This window comes from Eubalaena glacialis, chromosome 7, assembly GCF_028564815.1.
Source record: "Eubalaena glacialis isolate mEubGla1 chromosome 7, mEubGla1.1.hap2.+ XY, whole genome shotgun sequence".
In the NCBI taxonomy this organism is placed as follows: domain Eukaryota; kingdom Metazoa; phylum Chordata; class Mammalia; order Artiodactyla; family Balaenidae; genus Eubalaena; species Eubalaena glacialis.
In genome coordinates, this window is record NC_083722.1 from 64,058,758 (window position 1) to 64,077,366 (window position 18,609).

General features: G+C 38.0%; 1 protein-coding gene across 4 annotated transcripts in view; it reads left to right on the forward strand.

Annotated features, from left to right (window-relative positions):
• GOLGA4 (golgin A4) overlaps positions 1-14,930 on the forward strand; it is a 111,264-nt gene extending 96,334 nt beyond the window's left edge. For 3 of the 4 annotated variants that reach the window (XM_061196489.1, XM_061196491.1, XM_061196492.1), the window contains 3 exons: positions 4,598-4,684; positions 11,369-11,431; positions 14,287-14,930. In XM_061196489.1, the coding sequence (XP_061052472.1) occupies positions 4,598-4,684; positions 11,369-11,398 (117 nt within the window). In that variant the 3' untranslated portion in view covers positions 11,399-11,431; positions 14,287-14,930. The remainder of the gene's footprint in view (positions 1-4,597; positions 4,685-11,368; positions 11,432-14,286) is intronic. The other variant, XM_061196490.1, reaches the window with a different exon arrangement.
• Positions 14,931-18,609: the final 3,679 nt, after the last annotated feature.

Here is an 18,609-nt window from a genome sequence, read left to right on the forward strand (position 1 = left end):
TTTTCTAAGAAATTATCAGTGTTTTAATTTATGGGTCTGTGGGGGTTACTGAGTGCTAAGCCAGTTCAGGGATTGATTTGGTAAATATATTTAAGACCTAAAAATTAGGACATAAGAAAATCTCTTAAGAATGTTATGGGGACTTCCCTGGTGGTGCAGTGGTTAAGAATCCGCCTGCCAATGCAAGGGACACGGGTTCGAGCCCTGGTCTGGGAAGATCCCACATGCTGCGGAGCAACTAACCCCGTGCGCCACAACTACTGAGCCTGCGTTCTAGAGCCCACGAGCCACAACTGCTGAGCCCACGTGCCCCAACTGCTGAGCCCACGTGCCCCAACTACCGAAGCCCACGCGCCTAAAGCCCATGCTCCGCAACAAGAGAAGCCACCATAGTGAGAAGCCCGCGCACCGCAACGAAGAGTAGCCCCTACTTGCCGCAACTAGAGAAAAGCCCGCACGCAGCAACGAAGACCCAACACAGCCAAATAAATAAATAAAATTTATTTAAAAAAAAAAAAAATGTTATGAATCGTAGATTCAGCTAAACACCAGGAGCTATAGGGCTAGAAGTCGTTTGAATCCTTGACACTATAGAAGTCTAATTTCACTGTATCAGATAGTTCAAATTAAAGTAATATCTAGTGTGATCCTGAACATGAATCATAGGTGGGATATATATATATATTTTTAAAGTGTATGTCTGTATTATTTTAAATTTTTATTTTTTTATTTATTTATTTTTGGCTGTGTTGGGTCTTCGTTTCTGTGCGAGGGCTTTCTCTAGTTACGGCAAGTGGGGGCCACTCTTCATTGCGGTGTGCGGGCCTCTCACTATCGCGGCCTCTCTTGTTGCGGAGCACAGGCTCCAGTCGCGCAGGCTCAGTAGTTGTGGCTCACGGGCCTAGTTGCTCCGCGGCATGTGGGATCCTCCCAGACCAGGGCTCGAACCCGTGTCCCCTGCATTGGCAGGCAGATTCTCAACCACTGCGCCACCAGGGAAGCCCGGCGGGATATATTAATTCACAGTAATTCAGTACCTTTTTTTCTTAAGGACTTTTTTTTTTTTTTTTTAATTCAGAGGATAGCTAAAACTCATTTTCTCCTTGTCTTTAAAAAACAAAGCCACTGAAATGTAACTTTCTCTTACTATGCCCTGATTGGATAGCAGCCTGTATTTGAGGTGGGGTAGATAGTTTAAAGTTACCTTGTTATTGCAGGGAAGGGAGAAAGGCATTTCTTTACGAAAAATAGCCTCTCAGGAACTTCAGCTACTCTGGTTTATTCGTTGAGTCTAAGGCTATCATCCCAGAGTTGTTGCTAAATAAATTATTTAGTCTTTTCTCGATCTGCAAAATGAAGAGAGTGTGACTGCCTCAGCCTGTGTCTTCTGGATGTTGTGAGCCTGTGTGGGGTGAGATCCCTACAGAGTTTGAGTCCTGGAGAAAGGCCCAGCCCAGCATGAGATACGTTCTGGGGTGGTACCAGTTCAGCCAGGTCTCAGGGCTCTGCATTTCCTCCTAGGCTGTGACTTGGGAGACAGCTAGAAGGGACGCTCTTGAGGCACGGGCGGCCCCAGCTAACACATGGCTGGGAATCTGTGTTGAGGCGGCTCTCTCTGATCTTTATCTTCAGCATTCAGTGTGCTTTTCTGGTTACTAAGACTGAGTAGTCTTTTATTCTGCCATCACATTTTATAAGTCAATATTGAAAATTGACAGTAGATATTCAGTTTAATTTACTGCATATTTATTGAGCACTTACTATATGTGGTCCTTTGTTTATCACCATGATGGATAAGGAGATGAAAATTGACACCATCCCTAACTTTAAGGTGTTTACCATATAGTGAGGAAGTGGAGCTGTTTACTAAGCACAGTATGATGCGGACTGTAGCACAGTGTCCTCATGTTTACTTGTGGGAAGGTCAAGGACATCATGGAGAAGGAGATGTATATACAGGCCTTTACAAGGGGGCATAGATTTTGATAGATGAGCTCAGACAGGAGGAAAGCCCAGACAGAAAGTCCAGGACAGGAAATTGAGTGTGGGCTTTGGAATGACAAGTAGTCCGCTCCAACTAAAATACCAGCTCTATGAGGTGGAAGTGACTCTGCTTAGGGCTGCAGGGTGTGGAGGGCCTGGAGTGTTCTCAGAGTTTTACCTGTAGGTTGTTGGGGGGTAGCCCTGAAAATTTTTGAGCAGGGGTTGACACAATCAGAGCTATTTTTAGACATTTCTTTTGTTGATTTGCCTAATTTCCATACATTCACAAAGAGTTTGAAATGGAGACCAGGTTGTGGTTTTAGAACGAGCCGGAGTATATTGTGGCCTTTGTGATTTGATCACCATCTGCCGTTGTTTCTTGTCCAGTAGGATCTGTATGTCATCCCACCTGTCTTTCTTCATCTGCTTTTGCACACAGTGTTCCCTATTTGATGAGGCAGATGATTTTCTTAAGACCACATATGTGATACACATTCTTATAGTACGAAGTTAAGTAAACTCCCCTTCTTTCTTCTGTCCTTGCACTTTCTTTTTCTTGGGTTTTGAGCCTCCATGCTATTTTTGATGCTTAAATTCAGCCTGTTCTCCTTTTCAATAGAAAGTGTTTCTCATTCTACCCTTTATTGACTCCTCTCCCTAAAGAAAACATGGCAGGAGAGACCACTTCTAAACCAGGTGGCTCATTTGAACTTTTCCTTACTTCCCAGGACCTAAGGATATTGTATGTAGAGTAGACAGTCTGATTTCTTTCCCAAGATTCAGCAAAGAGCCTGGGCTTTCCATTAAAGTGTTTTCTGACAAGCCAGGGAAGAGCTTTTAAGTCTTTACTAGGTAATCAACTGCAAATGCGGCATCAGTGATGAATTTAGAGGTGGGTTTCCCATTTAACGCTGTCTAGAAATGTGAAGAGGCAACTAGCCACAGTTGGTTTTATTTTTGTTTTTCTTTGTTTTTGTTTTGACAGACATGTTTGTGCATAGATGTGCACTATGCAGTTTCATAGTGAATATAAATGGGCTTTTGGGTTTCTGAACTTGATAAGCTATTGAAATGAAAGAAATGTTCCCTATAATTGTGAATCCCTGAATTTTAGATTTTTAGTACTTCCTAAAAACAGTCTTCATAGATAGTATACCAGAAACCATTTAAAATTTCCAGAGTGCTAATAAAAAGAATATTGAAATAGTTACTACTTCATATTTCTCTTCCCATTTCATGCCACATATACGCTTGGTTTCTAGACTTCAGTTTAGCACAGAAGATTCTGTTCTATCTAGGCAATACAATTTAAAGGATGAGGGTTTTTGTAAAATGCCTTTGGAATTCTCCAAGAACTAAGTTGTTTTAAAGGTATTTTTTTAATCATCAAGCTGGCAGAGGCAAAGATAAAAGGAAGGAAGGAGGGCTGAAACTAAAATCTTGCTCTTTGTGGGGTTTGTGGTTGAGGAATAGTATTAGTTGATCTGTTAGTTGAAATAAGTATTAGAAATATGTAAAGTGCCTTGCCTAGGCTTAGCACATAATAGGAATTTTTTAAAATGTTAGTTCTTTTCCTTCCTGGAAGTAATTGTACTTTTTTTCTAATGATGTATGTTCCTAAAATTTTGGTTAACTCTATTACGTCATCTTTTGCTCAGTGACCTTCTGCAGTCACACACTCTTCCCCGCCCTGCCATACACACACACAGTCTTGTAACTATGAACAAAGAATGTTAGAGTCAGCTTTCTGGTGAGCCTCCCATCCTCTGTAGCACTACAGTAAGTAGTACTACTACTAATCCTCAGGAGAGCACTAGTACCTGAATTTGTATGTAAGCACTGAACTTGTTATCCTACTTATTTCATAAGTGGTATCTTCTTTCCTCTCTGTCTCCCTCAAACCATCTCATCTTGATACAAAATAGGGAATTTCAACCTTTGAGGAGAATTTTCCACGAGCTTATGGGTGACAGTCTGAATTACGGTATATTTATTGAGATCTGCACAGTTTATGATCTTGTTTGCAAGCCACCATGTGTAATGTTTTGATTCATCCTGTTTTCTACCAAACAAAACATCTTGTGTTTATTTAAAATGTAATTTGTATTTCTATTAGGCTGATGTGCTGCATGTATTAAAAAATACCTATTAAGCATGTTCATGTTCATGCAGTAGCCCGTGTTTATGAGATATATGATGTGATTTAGTTCAAGCTGAACTTGGGAGTCTCTAAATCTGATTGTTTAGAGCATATGTTTTGGCAATACATCACTTACTAGGTAGATTTCTACAAATAAAAAGCCTTATAAAATGAATGAGTAATAAAGTTTCATTTTAATAAGACAAAGGGCCAAGAGCATTAGAACTGTGTATAGCTTCATGCTATTGTAAATACATCTTCTTAAAATAATATCAACCCAGACCTTGTGAGGGATCCTTTCAAATTGAAATTCTAGCGTTGGCTGTTATTTCCTTGACCAATACCTTCACATCATACTTCTTTGGTCGTGGCTTCCATTGAGAGCACTAAAGAATTCCACCAGCAGAACATGTCAGAATTCGGTGAGACCCATCTGCTCCACTGTCTAGTGATCGTCTCTTGTCTTTCTTGTAGACCATGGCAAAGGTTATAACCACTGTACTGAAGTTCCCTGATGATCAGACTCAGAAAATTTTGGAAAGAGAAGATGCTCGGCTCATGGTAAGCTTTAAGAATAGGCTACAGATAGAAGATAACTTTATCTCATCTGTTTACATTCTGTCTCATATACAAAGACTTTGAGTTGGTAAGAGAAATTTAAAAGTTTTCATCTTTATTGTACTATAGCCTGAAAAATGAGAGTGAAACTACATTAAGAAAATTAAACTGAGAGCAGATCTGAATGGATGCCCTCAAGGAAAGAACAGTCTTATTTAATAGTATATATGAGGTTGACACCAGTATGTGCTATATGAGATTTCTGGAACTTGAGCTCTTTATGGAAAGGATCGAAAAGGCGTTTGTTCTGGTATATCCAGTAATAATTTTTTAAACCGAATTATATCATGATGTTAGGTATTTTGTAGATTACAATTCCTTATTCTACTTCAATTGATTTCTAAATAACAATAATTCTGAGTGTAAGAGTTTAAGCATCTTTTGAGCTTTTGACATATACCCTGCAAGGGAAATGTAGATAACTGAATTCTTAGAAACCTTTGTGTGAAGTCAGCTGTGACTGAAATGAAACAAACACACACTTCATAAATTATGCAAAATTCACTTTGCCTAACTTCTTTTTGTGCTGAACCAATAATACAGTAAGAAGATCCATTCTAAGTACAGTATGAAATTTGTGCTGTTTTCCTGTCTGGCCCTTAACTGTCTCTTTCTGCTTCCTTTTCTTGTCTTGCTAATAGCCTGTAGCTCTTCCACATCTTCCCCCCAATTTCTTTACCTATTTCATGATCCCAGTACTGCTGTTTTTTTCACTCTCCTGTTTAAAGCAAACAAAGATCTACTCTTTAGTGATGGGTTAGCCCATGTCTGAGTATCTCCAGTAAGAAGGACTAAGTCAATAAGTAATTACCCTTAAGAATCCTATCTTATCTCTACAGACTGTGTGTTTCTTACAAAAATTCTGGCTTATCTTGATCCCAAGTCTCCCTTTCTGTTGTGGTCACCAACCTGTTCTGGTTCTAACCCATGGAACTCAACCAAGAACCCACAGATGGCCTGGATGGAGGGCTTTTACCTTCCAGGCTAAATAACCCCAGCACTTATCAGCCATCTATGAAGTTCCTCTCCTTTGACCCATTGCATGTTCTGACCTCTTTCCGGCTTCCTCTGAGGTCATCCCAGCATCCCTGACTTTTGTCCCAATACTCCATTGTATACTGTATTATTTACCTATTGTATATTTTCTGGGACAGTTGCAGTTATTTTGGTTAGCCTTTAATTGTTTTTTTGTGGTGAAGCATTTCTCCCTGGTATCTAGTGGTCTGAAAAATACTGTCATACCTCTGTAGTTATTTCTGGTTATAGATATTTTTGATAAAGAAGTATGTAACTATAATGTATGCCCTTCATCAGTAGAGAGAATGTTGTTTTAAATTATAGCAAACATCCAATTCTATAATCTATAGTCCACTCAGAGTGGTCTTCCTCTTCACTGAGTAAACAACTGTGTCTTTGTGAAAATAAAAATCTCCAATGCAGTTTGAGCCCGTTGACACAATTCTGTCATTATAGTCCAGTTTAAGAAAATATTTTAAAATGATGGATGTAAATAGAAAGCTTTTATTATCTTTGTCCATTCTCCTGTAGCCTCTTTTTTATCTTGATGTTGGGATATAGCCAACCTCTCATCTTACCATTGGGCTACATTTTGTCAGGATTTAGAATATAATATAGACTCATCCTAAGTCACTGCTTTGGCAAATGTGGTAGGAAACATTCCCCCTCACCCCACACACACATACAGGCTTAGATTGGTTTGTCTTGAAGGAAACTAATCGAATTGATTACATGTAAATAGTGAACCATCTAAAAACCTTTTAAGGTGGATGGAAAAGTTTCTTTCTTAAGTTTAATTAAAAAGAAATCTTTGAAAAACTTAACACTCCTCTTCCATGAATAAAATGGTATTCATTCTAGATAGGGATGAAGTGGTGACTGACTTCCTGAAATAATCCTTCCTTATCCCAGAGGCTGACCTGCCCAGAAAGAAAGTCCCACTCTTTCCACTACTTTTTTTTTTTTCCCCTGCTATTTTAAGCAAAGTCTCATCCATCATTATCTTTTGCTTAATGAATGAGTTCAGTTGCCAGTCACCTACTGCTCTTCTGTTGGGTTGGCCAAAAAGTTTGTTTGGGTTTTTTCTGTAACATCTTACTTGTTATGGCAAATGTGGGAAAATTGAAGACATGGATGATACGATTGTTGACCCTGTGGAACCTTTAATTTTAGGGGGAAGGGGTAGCATCCATTCATTCATACACGAATAAAAGATATGCTTAAGTAATGTAATTCAAATAATAAAAATAGATGCTTAGGAAAGATGAACTAAGTTATAGTGAGCATGAAGTGAGGGAGATCCAAAGATGACTTATCAATTTGAGTCACCTTTTGTCAGCATAAAGAGATTTTTGGTACAGGATAGAGTGACTCATGATTGTTTCCTTATTTGATGGAAAAATTAAGATTACTGTTGATTGAGAAAGTTGAAACGTAAGTCACATTTGCCTTAAGATTGCTGTCATTCATAAAATAAGTGGTAAGAATCACTGTCTTTGAACAAGCCTCCTAAAGAAATTATAACTTGTTTCATACCCCAATGAACTGTAGCTGATTAGAGCAAAACACTGCTAAGAATAGTGACTTCTCTTTTTCTATGGAAGTATCCAATAGGAAGATATCTATATGTGTAGAAAGCAGAGCTTTTTAGGGTTTTATTAAATAATTGTTTAAAAGCTATTTAGTCACATTAGCTTTAAATATATGTTCTAGATGGACCATTTCTGTAATTTGTTGTAACTGCAGCTACAGTTTCCCCTCTGTTAAAAATCAACAGTATTGACTATTTTGTTATTTTAGGTTTGGGGGCTACAAAGCTGGTATAAGTAAACCAAACAAACCCCGTCACATTGCAGAGCTCCCTCCCCTGTCCGTTAGTATTTGGGATGCTTGAGAGAGCGTGGATTGCACTTTTTGCTGAGAGTGTGCAGCCACGTCAGCATTTATGTTATTTAGCAGGTATGAGAGGAGGAATACATTCTAAAAACTTTGCTTTATGACCCTAATGATTATACGTTTGCTTTGTGGCATTGATTGAAAACTGTCCATGACTGCTGGTAAGGTATTTTTCAGTATGTCCCCTCTTTACCGTATCTCCCCTCTCCTTAGTGACTTTTATACTGTTTATTTGAAAAACCCCACTACAGAATACAACAGTTATTATTTAATAAGTGGTTTCAGAGTTTAACCTAATTTGAAGAATGTATTTCATAGATGAGAAACCATTATCTGTCAAGTAAGAGTAAATTATAGAGCATGAGTAAAAGTCTGGTTTATTTGAGGGTCCCAATGTGTAGAGAAGGAATCCTAGTCCTTCATTTGACAAGTCTCAGAGCCTCTATTTCTTCACAAAAGTATGTTGGATTATTCTATCTCTAAGGTTCCTTTTCCTCTAAAGTATTAAATTAGTTGTAAATTTTAAAGTTTTAGATTTCTTTCAAGTGGGAAAAAATTGTCTTCTGTGCAGCAGGTAGAAGTTAAAGGAAGTGCACACACAAGTCTCAGAGCCTCTGTTTCTTCACAAAACTAACGTTATCTTGTTAGGATTGTTGGAGAACCAAAGTATGTATAGTGCCCGCCCTAGGGTTTTGTGATCATGGTGGGGCTGGTGGTGGTGGTTCCTGAGCCACCATGTAGTGATGAGTAGAATGAATCTTTCCTAGAAGGTGAGACTTGGAAAGGTAAACTAATAATGTGTGTAAGATACATCATGAAAGACCTCACTACAACAGTCAGGTCACTTTATAGGAATGAAACCAGCTCAAAACGTGTCCCGTCTCCAGTTTCAGCACCTCTGAGTGCCACCACATTTGAGCTAGCTCTCAACAGCTCAGCCCCTGTGTAACTTTGAGCAAACCTTTTTCATATTTCTGGCCCTTATTGGTAAAACAAGTATGTTGGATTATTCTATCTCTAAGGTTTCTTTTCCTCTAAAGTATTAAGTTAGTTGTAAATTTTAAAGTTTTAGATTTCTTTCAAGCGGGAAAAAATTGTCTTATATGCAGCAGGCAGAAGTTACAGAAAGTGCACATACCAAATGCACATACCTTTGTGTTCCCTAGAGCAGCCTTTTCCGTCCTCTCAGTTTTTAGCTTATTGTGCCTGGTTTGTGATGGTTTAGGTAGTGTAAATGGCCAGAGTAGACTGGATGTTTGAGTTTCAGGGTGGGAGCAAGAGTGAATACGGAAGTCTTTTTTTTTTTTTTTTTTAATTAATTAATTAATTAATTTTATTTATTTTTGGCTGTGTGGGGTCTTTGTTGCTGCATGCGGGCTTTCTCTGGTTTTGGCGAGCGGGGGCTACTCTTTGTTGCGGTGCGTGGGCTTCTCATTGCGGTGGCTTCTTCTGTTGTGGAGCACAGGCTCTAGGCGCACAGGCTTCAGTAGTTACGGCATGCGGGCTCAGTAGTTGTGGCACTCGGGCTCTAGAACGCAGGCTCAGTAGTTGTGGTGCACGAGCTTAGTTGCTCCGGGGCATGTGGGATCTTCCTGGAACAGGGCTTGAACCCGTGTTCCCTGCTTTGGCAGGCAGATTCTTAACCACTGCACCACCAGGGAAGTCCCAATACGAAAGTCTTTAGCTTGTCTAATTGAATAAGACTGCCCTGGAAGTACACCATCAGATTTTTTTTTTTTTAAAGAGAGTGTTATTTATTTAGGATAATTACAGTAAGAAAGTTTATTTTAATCAGGTGCTAAATCATTTCTTGGAATTGAGAGGTTCTTTTGTTATATAGCAATCTTTTTTAAAATGTGTTTCTAGGAATATACTTTTCTCTTTAGAGTGTTAGCAAACTAAATGACGTGTTTAAACTAGATAGCTATTTTCTTGGTGACTCCATTAAAAGAAAATTGTTCTATTCTGATGAGAAAGATTTGGCTTGTTTTCATTTCTCATCCACTCTAGTCATTTTTGAAGATTGATCTTCTATTGACTTTGTTATTGCTTTGCTTTCATGCTGATCCTTTGTGTTGTGTCAAGTTCTTGATCAGTCCTTACCCTAGACCAGTCTTGTACTTAAGTTAATGTTTCTGACTTCTCTCCCTTTGGCTGAAATTTTAAAAATCTCTTCCAGATTAATAAAATCATCAGAACTTTTCAGCATCGTTAGGTATAAAAGTTCTCCATTCTAGTTGAGGTTTACCTTTCCCTTTGCGTGGGCTCAGTAGACGCATGCAAGGTGGATTCAAAAAACAAACGCACATAAAAATGATGCATAGTGAAAAACAATGCACATGTAAAACATACATTTGTTATCTTAAAAGTGGTTTTACCTCTTGATTTTGTTAGAATTACATGATGTGTGATCATTGCGAAAAAACATTGCGAACAGTTCAGAAACATTACATAGAAAGGGAGATAGATCTTCATGATTTTCAGCCTCCCAACTGTCTCCACCTTGCCAAGGTCATGTTTGCTAATGGTGTGGTGAACACCCCCAGCTTTATAATTATGTATTTATAATTATTTCTTTATCATTTAAGTATTTTATTTTATAAAAATGAGAGTATGCAATGGCTTGCCTTTTTCACTTATTTTTATATAATTCCACCTCATTACAAACTGATTTACCTTATTCTTTTGATTGGTTGATTATATGGATGTCCTACAGCTGAGTTCATCAATTTCCTATCCATGGAGACTTAGATTATTTCAGTTTTTCAGTACTTAACAAGCATAGACACAGAGAGCATACATATATTTCACATGCTTCTGCCAGTTTTCCAATAGGATGTTTGCCTTATGGTGTTGTGTGTTGCAGATATTTTCTAATTTGTCTTTTGATTTTGCTGCTCCTTACTAACTGTACATTAAATATAAAAGATAAATAAAATGATGCTTCTGAGGTTGGTTACACTAAGAATAGACTCAGATTTTATAAACAACTGTTTTTGCTGATGCTGTTTTAAAGCAAACCAGGAAGCTAATTAATAATCTTGGTTTATGACCATGTTAAATAGGACATAGAATTTATTTAAGAAGGTTGCTACAGTAAAACTGTGTTTGCAGAGATTGGGTCCCCTTGAATAGAAACTTTGGTTTGGGTTATCATTCCTGAAACCAGTCCTGATGTACTGTTGATATACAAGAGTTATTCATTGATAAAATTGACATATTTTAGGAATGATGATTCAACATACAGACACACTGTATTCACATTCATCAACATTTCCCCCCAAATTTTTGGTGGTGTTCACATTCATCAACATTTCCCCCCCAATTTTGGTAAATTGAAATTATGTAAATCAAATTGTAATGTGTGCTTTAATGGAATTATGAAAGAAATCCTTTTATAAACCAAATAATCATGACTTAATTATGTCTAGCATATAAATATGTACTTAAAGTGTAAAGTACATCTATAATTGTGTTGTTTAAACTTTTAAATTAAAGTTCCAAGTAAAATCTCCACTACATAGTGTTATATTTACTTAGGATGGGAGGGAGCTATTACAGATTCCTTAGCCTGTCCTCCCTTGATTTGGGGAGATGTTAGAAAAATTTAAGTACATTCTGTTTAATCCTTTGAAGTTCATATACACATATAATCTCTGTGTTATGTTGTCTTAAAACTAATCCAATAAGCTTTTTTTCTTCCTGGCTTTGTAGTATACTTCACCTCGCAGTGGTATCTTCTGAGTAAACCGTCAGTCTGTGCTTAGTTAGCATGTGGTGAGTGAAGAATAATACGTCTTTGTGTCTTTTGTGCAAAAATTAAATGTATTGCATGATACTAACCATTATGCTGGAGTTCTTTTGCTCTTTTGTTTAATGAAAATATGATTATGCTATGGGTTAATATAGGGATTTTCTGTTAATTTTGCTTTATAGATTAATAATCACCACCAGTAAATGTTACGTAATTCTAGGAAATTTTAGTTCTTTAAACAGTAGTTGAAAGTTTAAGAATTGCTCTTTGAAAGTTTGCTAAAGAATCCAAAAAAATCTTTATGTATTTTACATTCCTTTTTGTTTTTTATTTCTCAAGAATGGTCTTTGAAGTTAATAAAGATTGTGAGAGGAAAATGAAAAATCATTTTCTAGATAAAAGTGATGTATTTCACGAATCCAGAATGTAAAATATTGTAAAGCCTTCTTAGAGTCAAGGCTAATCTGAAATAATGAGCACTAGTAAAATTGATTTTAAAATAAATGACAGTTTTATTACTTCCTGGGATCATGCAGTATAACAAAGTAGCACATTTGTCCTGAGGAGACCCTTAGGCAGCCGGCTCTAATTGAATGTGGCTGTTTCTAATTAACATATTATTACAATGAGGGGGAGGCATCTAAAATATTTGGACACAGTTGGCTGTCCTCACATTTAAACACCCCTCCCATCACCTCCACATATTATCCATGCTGTTAGTGTGATTTAGCACCCCTAAAAATTTAGGGTACGTCTTTACCTCAAACTTTGCAAGAATTTTCACAAGTGACAAATAAGCTGGATCACAATCTATAGAACTTAATTATAATTAAATTAAAGGTTCTCTGATTATTAAGCTAGTGTTCAACTAACAGTATCAAGTTTTAAAATGTTAATATATAACATTTTTTTAACCTTTTTGCTTTAAATATCCTTTCTGCCTATATTTGAATCTCATTTTTATTTTTAATATGTCAGTTGCCTTAGTGATTATCTAAAACTGTCATTAGTCTTGTAAATCCCAAATCTAATTCAATAAGTCGTAACATTTACCTTTGTTTATAATATTATAAATACTGTACCATGCTTGTTATTGCATTTAAATAGTATCATTTATCACTTGAAAGGTATACTCTGTAGCATTTCCGTTGATTGTCTCCTCAACTTTTAGTTTGAAAAATTTCAAACAAAATTTGTAAAAATAGTACAATGAACATCCATATACCCTCCACTTACATTTACCAGTTATTAACATTTTGCCACATTTTCTCACTTGCTGTCACTCTTGCTTTCTCTCCATATATATTTTTCCCTCTGTGACATTTGACAGTTGCTTGCAAACATTGTGCTTGCAAGCATTTGACAGTTACTTGCAAACATAAACTAAATACTTTACCAAGTATCTTTAAGAACAAGGGCCTTTTCCTACATACTCACAATACAGTTACCACTCTCAGGAAATTTAATATTAACACAATGCTGTTATCTAATATATAGTAAATATCCACATTTTCCCAGTTTTCCAAATAATGTCTCATAATTTTTAAAATTCCAGGATCCATTGAAAGATTGCACATTGCATTTTGTCGTCATGTTCTTCAGATCTCTTTTGAACTAGAAAAGTTCTCCCAGCCTTTTTTGGGTCTCTCATGACATTGACATTGTGCAGCATTATTGAATCATGCATGAACTTCTTTTCCTGCAACAGTGCAAGCTAACGTTTGAAAATAATAATAATAATTAAATGTCATAGGAGATCTTTTTCTTATCTTCTCTACGTTTCTAGGACTAACATGAGTGTTGAACAAGTTTTATAAATAGTAAACTCTTGGAGATAGATCATGAGTGGTGGATTATATTGTTCATTTACAAGTTGAGAAGACTTTGATACTTTCTCTAGAACTAAAATATATTTGAAAAGTTTGTCTCTATTACTTAATCTTTTTTGGTATTTTATTTTTATGCATTTTTAACCTCATACTTGATTTGACCACTGGCTTTTAGCATCAATTAGAGAAACCTTTTTAGGAAGGTTTAGCATCATGTTTCATAGCATATTACGGTTTTAAAATTAAGTTTGTTAATTTCACGAGGCATACATAGCTTTTTCACACCAAAATGCTGTTGTCCTCTGCCACCATGCCTGGCATCCTGGGAGAACTGCAATATGTAGAAAAATCATTACATTAGGGAAAAAGGAAGAACCTTTTGTCCTCTTAAATCCAGTCTGCATTCTTGTGAGATTCTGCCATGTGAGCACGTTTACTCCTGGCTTTCTCTAATCATGACCTGGTAGCCTTCAATATGTGCTGAAAGGTTGCAGTTCCAGATTTCACTTAAAAATACTGCTTTCCAGGACTGCTGTCAGGTCATTCCAAGAAGAGTAATTTTTAGAAGATTCCTTTAGGATTTAATATTTAGAATATTTCTGCTTCAGTCCTCAGACCATAGAATATAATCTTGATATAATTTTACTTTAACTTGAAAAAATAAATCTCACAGAAAGTTAGCTTTAAAAGTTAGTTTTTTCTTTCTCCCTCCCTTTCTTCCTTCCTCCCTACCCTCCTTTCTCCCTCCCTTCCTTCCTCCTTCCCTCCTTCCCTCCTTCCTTCCTTCCTTTCTTTCTTTTTAAATTTTTATTGGAGTATAGTTGCTTTACAATGTTGTGTTAGTTTCAGGTATACAGCAAAGTGAATCAGTTACACAGATACATATATCCCCTCTTTTTCAGATTTCCTTCCCATTTAGGTCACTACAGAGCATTGAGTAGAGTTCCCTGTGGTATACAGTAGGTTCTTGTTAGGTATCTATTTTATACATAGTAGTATACATATGTCATTTTCTTTCTTTCTTTATCCTCACCCTTTTTCTTTTCCAGTCATGGCTCCGACCTTCATCTTGAAGAAGTGGGGAGAGTGATGTTGGGCAGGCCTGGAAAACTGTGCACGTTTGCTGTTCTTAGAGAACGAAGCTGTTGTTCAGGGCCCCTCATGTAGCCAGAAGACCAAGAAAAATCTGACATTGGCCACAGAAAGATTGCAGACTGCTTTTAAAATAGATTATATCAGTGGAGAAACGGTGATAATTTTTTTGGGGGGGGATTCTTCAGTTTTTCTGTTGGGAAGAGTTTTGTGTTGTTTAAAAGATACCTTGAATAACTTGACCTGATTTATGGGCTCATTTAATGTTCCTTTCTTTCATTCTTTTTGTCCCTCTTTTTAAAGAACTGCTTGCCTTTCCTATTTATTTCTAGGGTGATTTTTTTAAAAGACTTGTGCAATACATTTTGAGGTGGAACTTAGTGGATTTTTTTCCTGATATATTAGAGCATTTAATTGACTATTTTATCCAGATTGATTTGTTGAATATTTGCTAAAGACTAGTTCTTTAAGCTATGACATATGATAAATCCAAATGGCAGTACCTCATTGTTTACTTAGCTTTTGTACTTATATTTTTCAGAGGAAAAAATACTACTGTAAATTGTAAATAGTCAATACATAACTGTATCGTATGCAAATCTGTGACTGTTGGCAGTGTCATCTCAGAAGAACAGATAAATAAAGTTTATTTACTATATAAAATGTGCTTATTGTGTTTTTTCCTAAATTGAAATCTATTTCAAAACAGTTAAGAATTTATGGTGTATCTGGGTGAATATAATGAGGAACTATTTGTCAAGAGAGCTGAATGGCTAAGCATTTGGAAAGATTTTTTTTTTATGCATTTAATTATTGAGTATTTTTCTGATGTGTGAATGGATGTACGGAAGGATAGGCCGTGTGTGTGTATACACATAACTACATTTATAATTCTGTTTATATTAAGGCCCATTAAAATTTCTGTGGAAACATTTTTAATTGCCTAATATTTTACCCTCAATATTCCATCATTTAATGCCATGTTCTCTACTGTTGAACATTTAGGTTGTGTGTAATTAGTCACTTTCATTCAGTACTCCATGACGGTCTTGCTATTCATATTGTAAGCACACTGGAAAGAACAATACAGGACCAACCTGTCTTTCTCTCAACAGCCTTTGGTTGCCAAACACGGACACACTTCAGAAGACTGTGTGCCAGGTTTGTCTGGCACCCTTTCCCCAAACATTCCAAAGATGTGACGCATGGGTGAGCATTCAGAGTCAGTACACTCTTAGAACATTACGTTTCAAAACTGGGCTTCATCCATATTTGGTTAAAGTGTTAAAGCTGCATTGAAATAGCTATGCCTGAAGCATACTCTCCGTGGTGGCAGTGGGGGGGCAGGTGAGGGTGCAGGCAAGGCCGCGACATTCCTTCCATCCTCTGGCCATTGTAATAATAACAATTTCCTGGTGCCTTCCTTTGGGATCCTCTTTAGTCAGGCTTTGTTGTTGTCATTATGTTCTTCAGAAGTGTCCAAATGCCAAACATATGTGAACCTATGACAGTAAACAATATGGCCATTTAAAATTTTACTCTGACGATTAAATGCAGTTAAAATGCAGCTATGGGTACATCTCTTATAATTTTCCAATTGCTTATTCCCCTGCTGCAGGCAGGCGGCTTCTTGCTTATCTCACACCCAGATTGGGCTGCCCTCCCCTTTTAAATGGGGAATGTGTAGTGTGTTTCCATGTCTGTCATTTCTCTTTCCACTACTGTATGTTGGGAGTGGGTAGGACAGATCATTTGTCTTTTTCATTCCAGGTTTCCAAGAAAAGTTAACTCAGGATCCGGTGTGGCTCATGAGATCCTGGACATTATGTCTGATGCTATGATTGGGTGAGACTTTTGGGAAGTCTTTGGGAGCATTAATTAATGTAATGTAATTTACGGGCAACCAGGAAGGAAATGAATCCTTATGACCCAGTGAGCAGATTGTGGTAGATTGGATCGTTGTTTCCAATTCTTCTCTCCCTCCCTATATTTGGATTATGCATCCACATACTTCGTTATCTGACTTTGAAGTACCTACTATTGGAGTGGGTGGAAATACATTTCTCCACCAACACTGAGATTGGCTGTGTGACTTTAGTCAATGAGTTTTGAGTGGACATGACTTTGCCACATCTGAGCGGCAGTTTTAAGAGCCCTTGCATAGTTCAGCTATTGCTGTTTTATCGCTGCCATGAGACTGAGATAATGGGTTCTCCCTTAGCTTGGACACTGGGATAGTGACACATTGACCAGACGTGTAACAGAGTGAGAAATTATTATTATAAGCCACTGAGATTTGGGAATCATTTGTTACTGTAGCATAACTTAGTGAAAACTGACACATGCAAAAAAAAAATCATTTTTGCAGGATAAAGTGATGTCTTTAGTTTTTAGAAGTTTGACTATGTAGTGTCTTGGTGTGGATTTCTTTAGGTTTATCTTAGGGTTTGCCCAGCTTCTTGAGTCTACAGGTTTATGTCTTTTGCCAAATTTGGGAACTTTTCAGCCATTATTTCTTTCCTTTTTTTTTTGGTTTTTAAAAAATATTTATTTATTTATTTATTTATGGCTGTGTCAGGTCTTAGTGCGGTATGCGGGCTCTTCGTCATGGCATGCTGGCTTCTCTCTAGTTGTGGCGTGCAGGCTTCTCTTTAGCTGTGGCATGTGGGCTTTGTAGTTGTGGCACATGGGCTCAGTACTTGTGGCATGCGGACTTAGTTGCTCCGGAGCATGTGGGATCTTAGTTCCCCGACCAGGGATTGAACCCACGTCCCCTGCATTGGAAGGCGGCTTCTTAACCACTGGACCACCAGGGAAGTCCCAGCCATTATTTCTTTGAGTATTTTTTTAGCCCTACCCTCTTTCTCCTCTCCCTGCTTTCCTTCTGGGACTCCAATGACACGTTAGATCCTTTGTTATAGTCCCACATGTCCCTGAGGCTCTGTTCATTTTTTTCCCTCCAGTCTAATTTCTCTCTGTTGTTCAGATTGAGTAATTTCTCTTGTTCTATTTTCAAGTTCACTGACTCTTTTCTCTGTCCCCTCCCATTCTGCTGTTGAACCCATCCATTGAGTTTTTAATTTCAGTCATTGTATTTTTCAGTTCTAAAATTCCCACTTGGGTCTTTATATCTTCCATTTCTTTGCAGAGATACTCTGTTTCTTTGGTGAGACCTTGTTTTCTCATTTATTTCAAGCACGTTTGTAATGCTCATTGAAGAATATGTAGGCTGGCTGCTTTAAAGTCTTTGTCAGATAAAGGATGGGATAGAAATCCAGATTCTCTACTAGGTCTTCATTGACACCCGAGGTGGGGAGGGTCTCCTCATCACTGCTGGGTGGGGATGTAGAGTTAACAGTTGCCCACTAGACCTCCACTGAACCTTGGGAGGGGTGGTAGGGAAGGAGACCTCTTTACCTTTGGGTGGTAGTGAAAGTCCACTCTCCCCTGGGCCTCCTCTCCCTCCACCCCAGCAGGAAAGGGGAGGGGACCTAGTTGCTGCTGGTGGGGGTGGAAGTCCAGGCTTCCCATATGGTCTCCACTGACATCATGGGGATGGGTGGGATTGGGAGGTCTCACTGCTACCCACAAGGGATGAAAGTCCCTGCTTCCTGCTCAGCCTTCTCTGACATCACCCTGCATGAGTTTTGGGTCCTTCCTGATAGCTTGGCAGTTGTTAGAGGTCTAGGCTCCCCACTGGGCCTTTGCTGACAGGGTGGGAGGGGGGGTCACATTGTTTTTTGCTGGAGGTTTTTTTTGGTCTGTGGCTGGAGTGGAGCGGTGGTTGTCTAAAAGCTTTGTGTCTTGCCAGGCTGCCCCTTTCCTGGTCCTTTGCTACTGGTTTCCAGGTAGCCGGTTTCTTCAGGTCCAAGTCTGCCGTATATGAGGCAGAGAAAACCTTGGTAACTCATGGCATGTCACTCCTCAGGTCCCAAGCGTCCTGGCCAGTCTGCCTCCTCCTCTCTACCTTTCAGAGTCTTCTTAGGTTTGTTTTATATACAATGTCCAGGGTTTTCAGTTGTACTTGGGAGGACTAGGGAGAAGTATGTCTACTCCATCCTCCCAGAAGCAGGTCTCCTATGCACTGTGATTATATTTAGTATATAGTTATTACATATTGTTCCAGATACACATATTTTTTTAAAATTAATTTATTTATTTTTGGCTGATTTGTATCTTTGTTGCTGCACGTGGGCTTTCTCTAGTTGCGGCGAGCAGGGGCTACTCTTGGTTGTGGTGCGCGGGCTTCTCATTGCGGTGGCTTCTTGTTGCAGAGCATG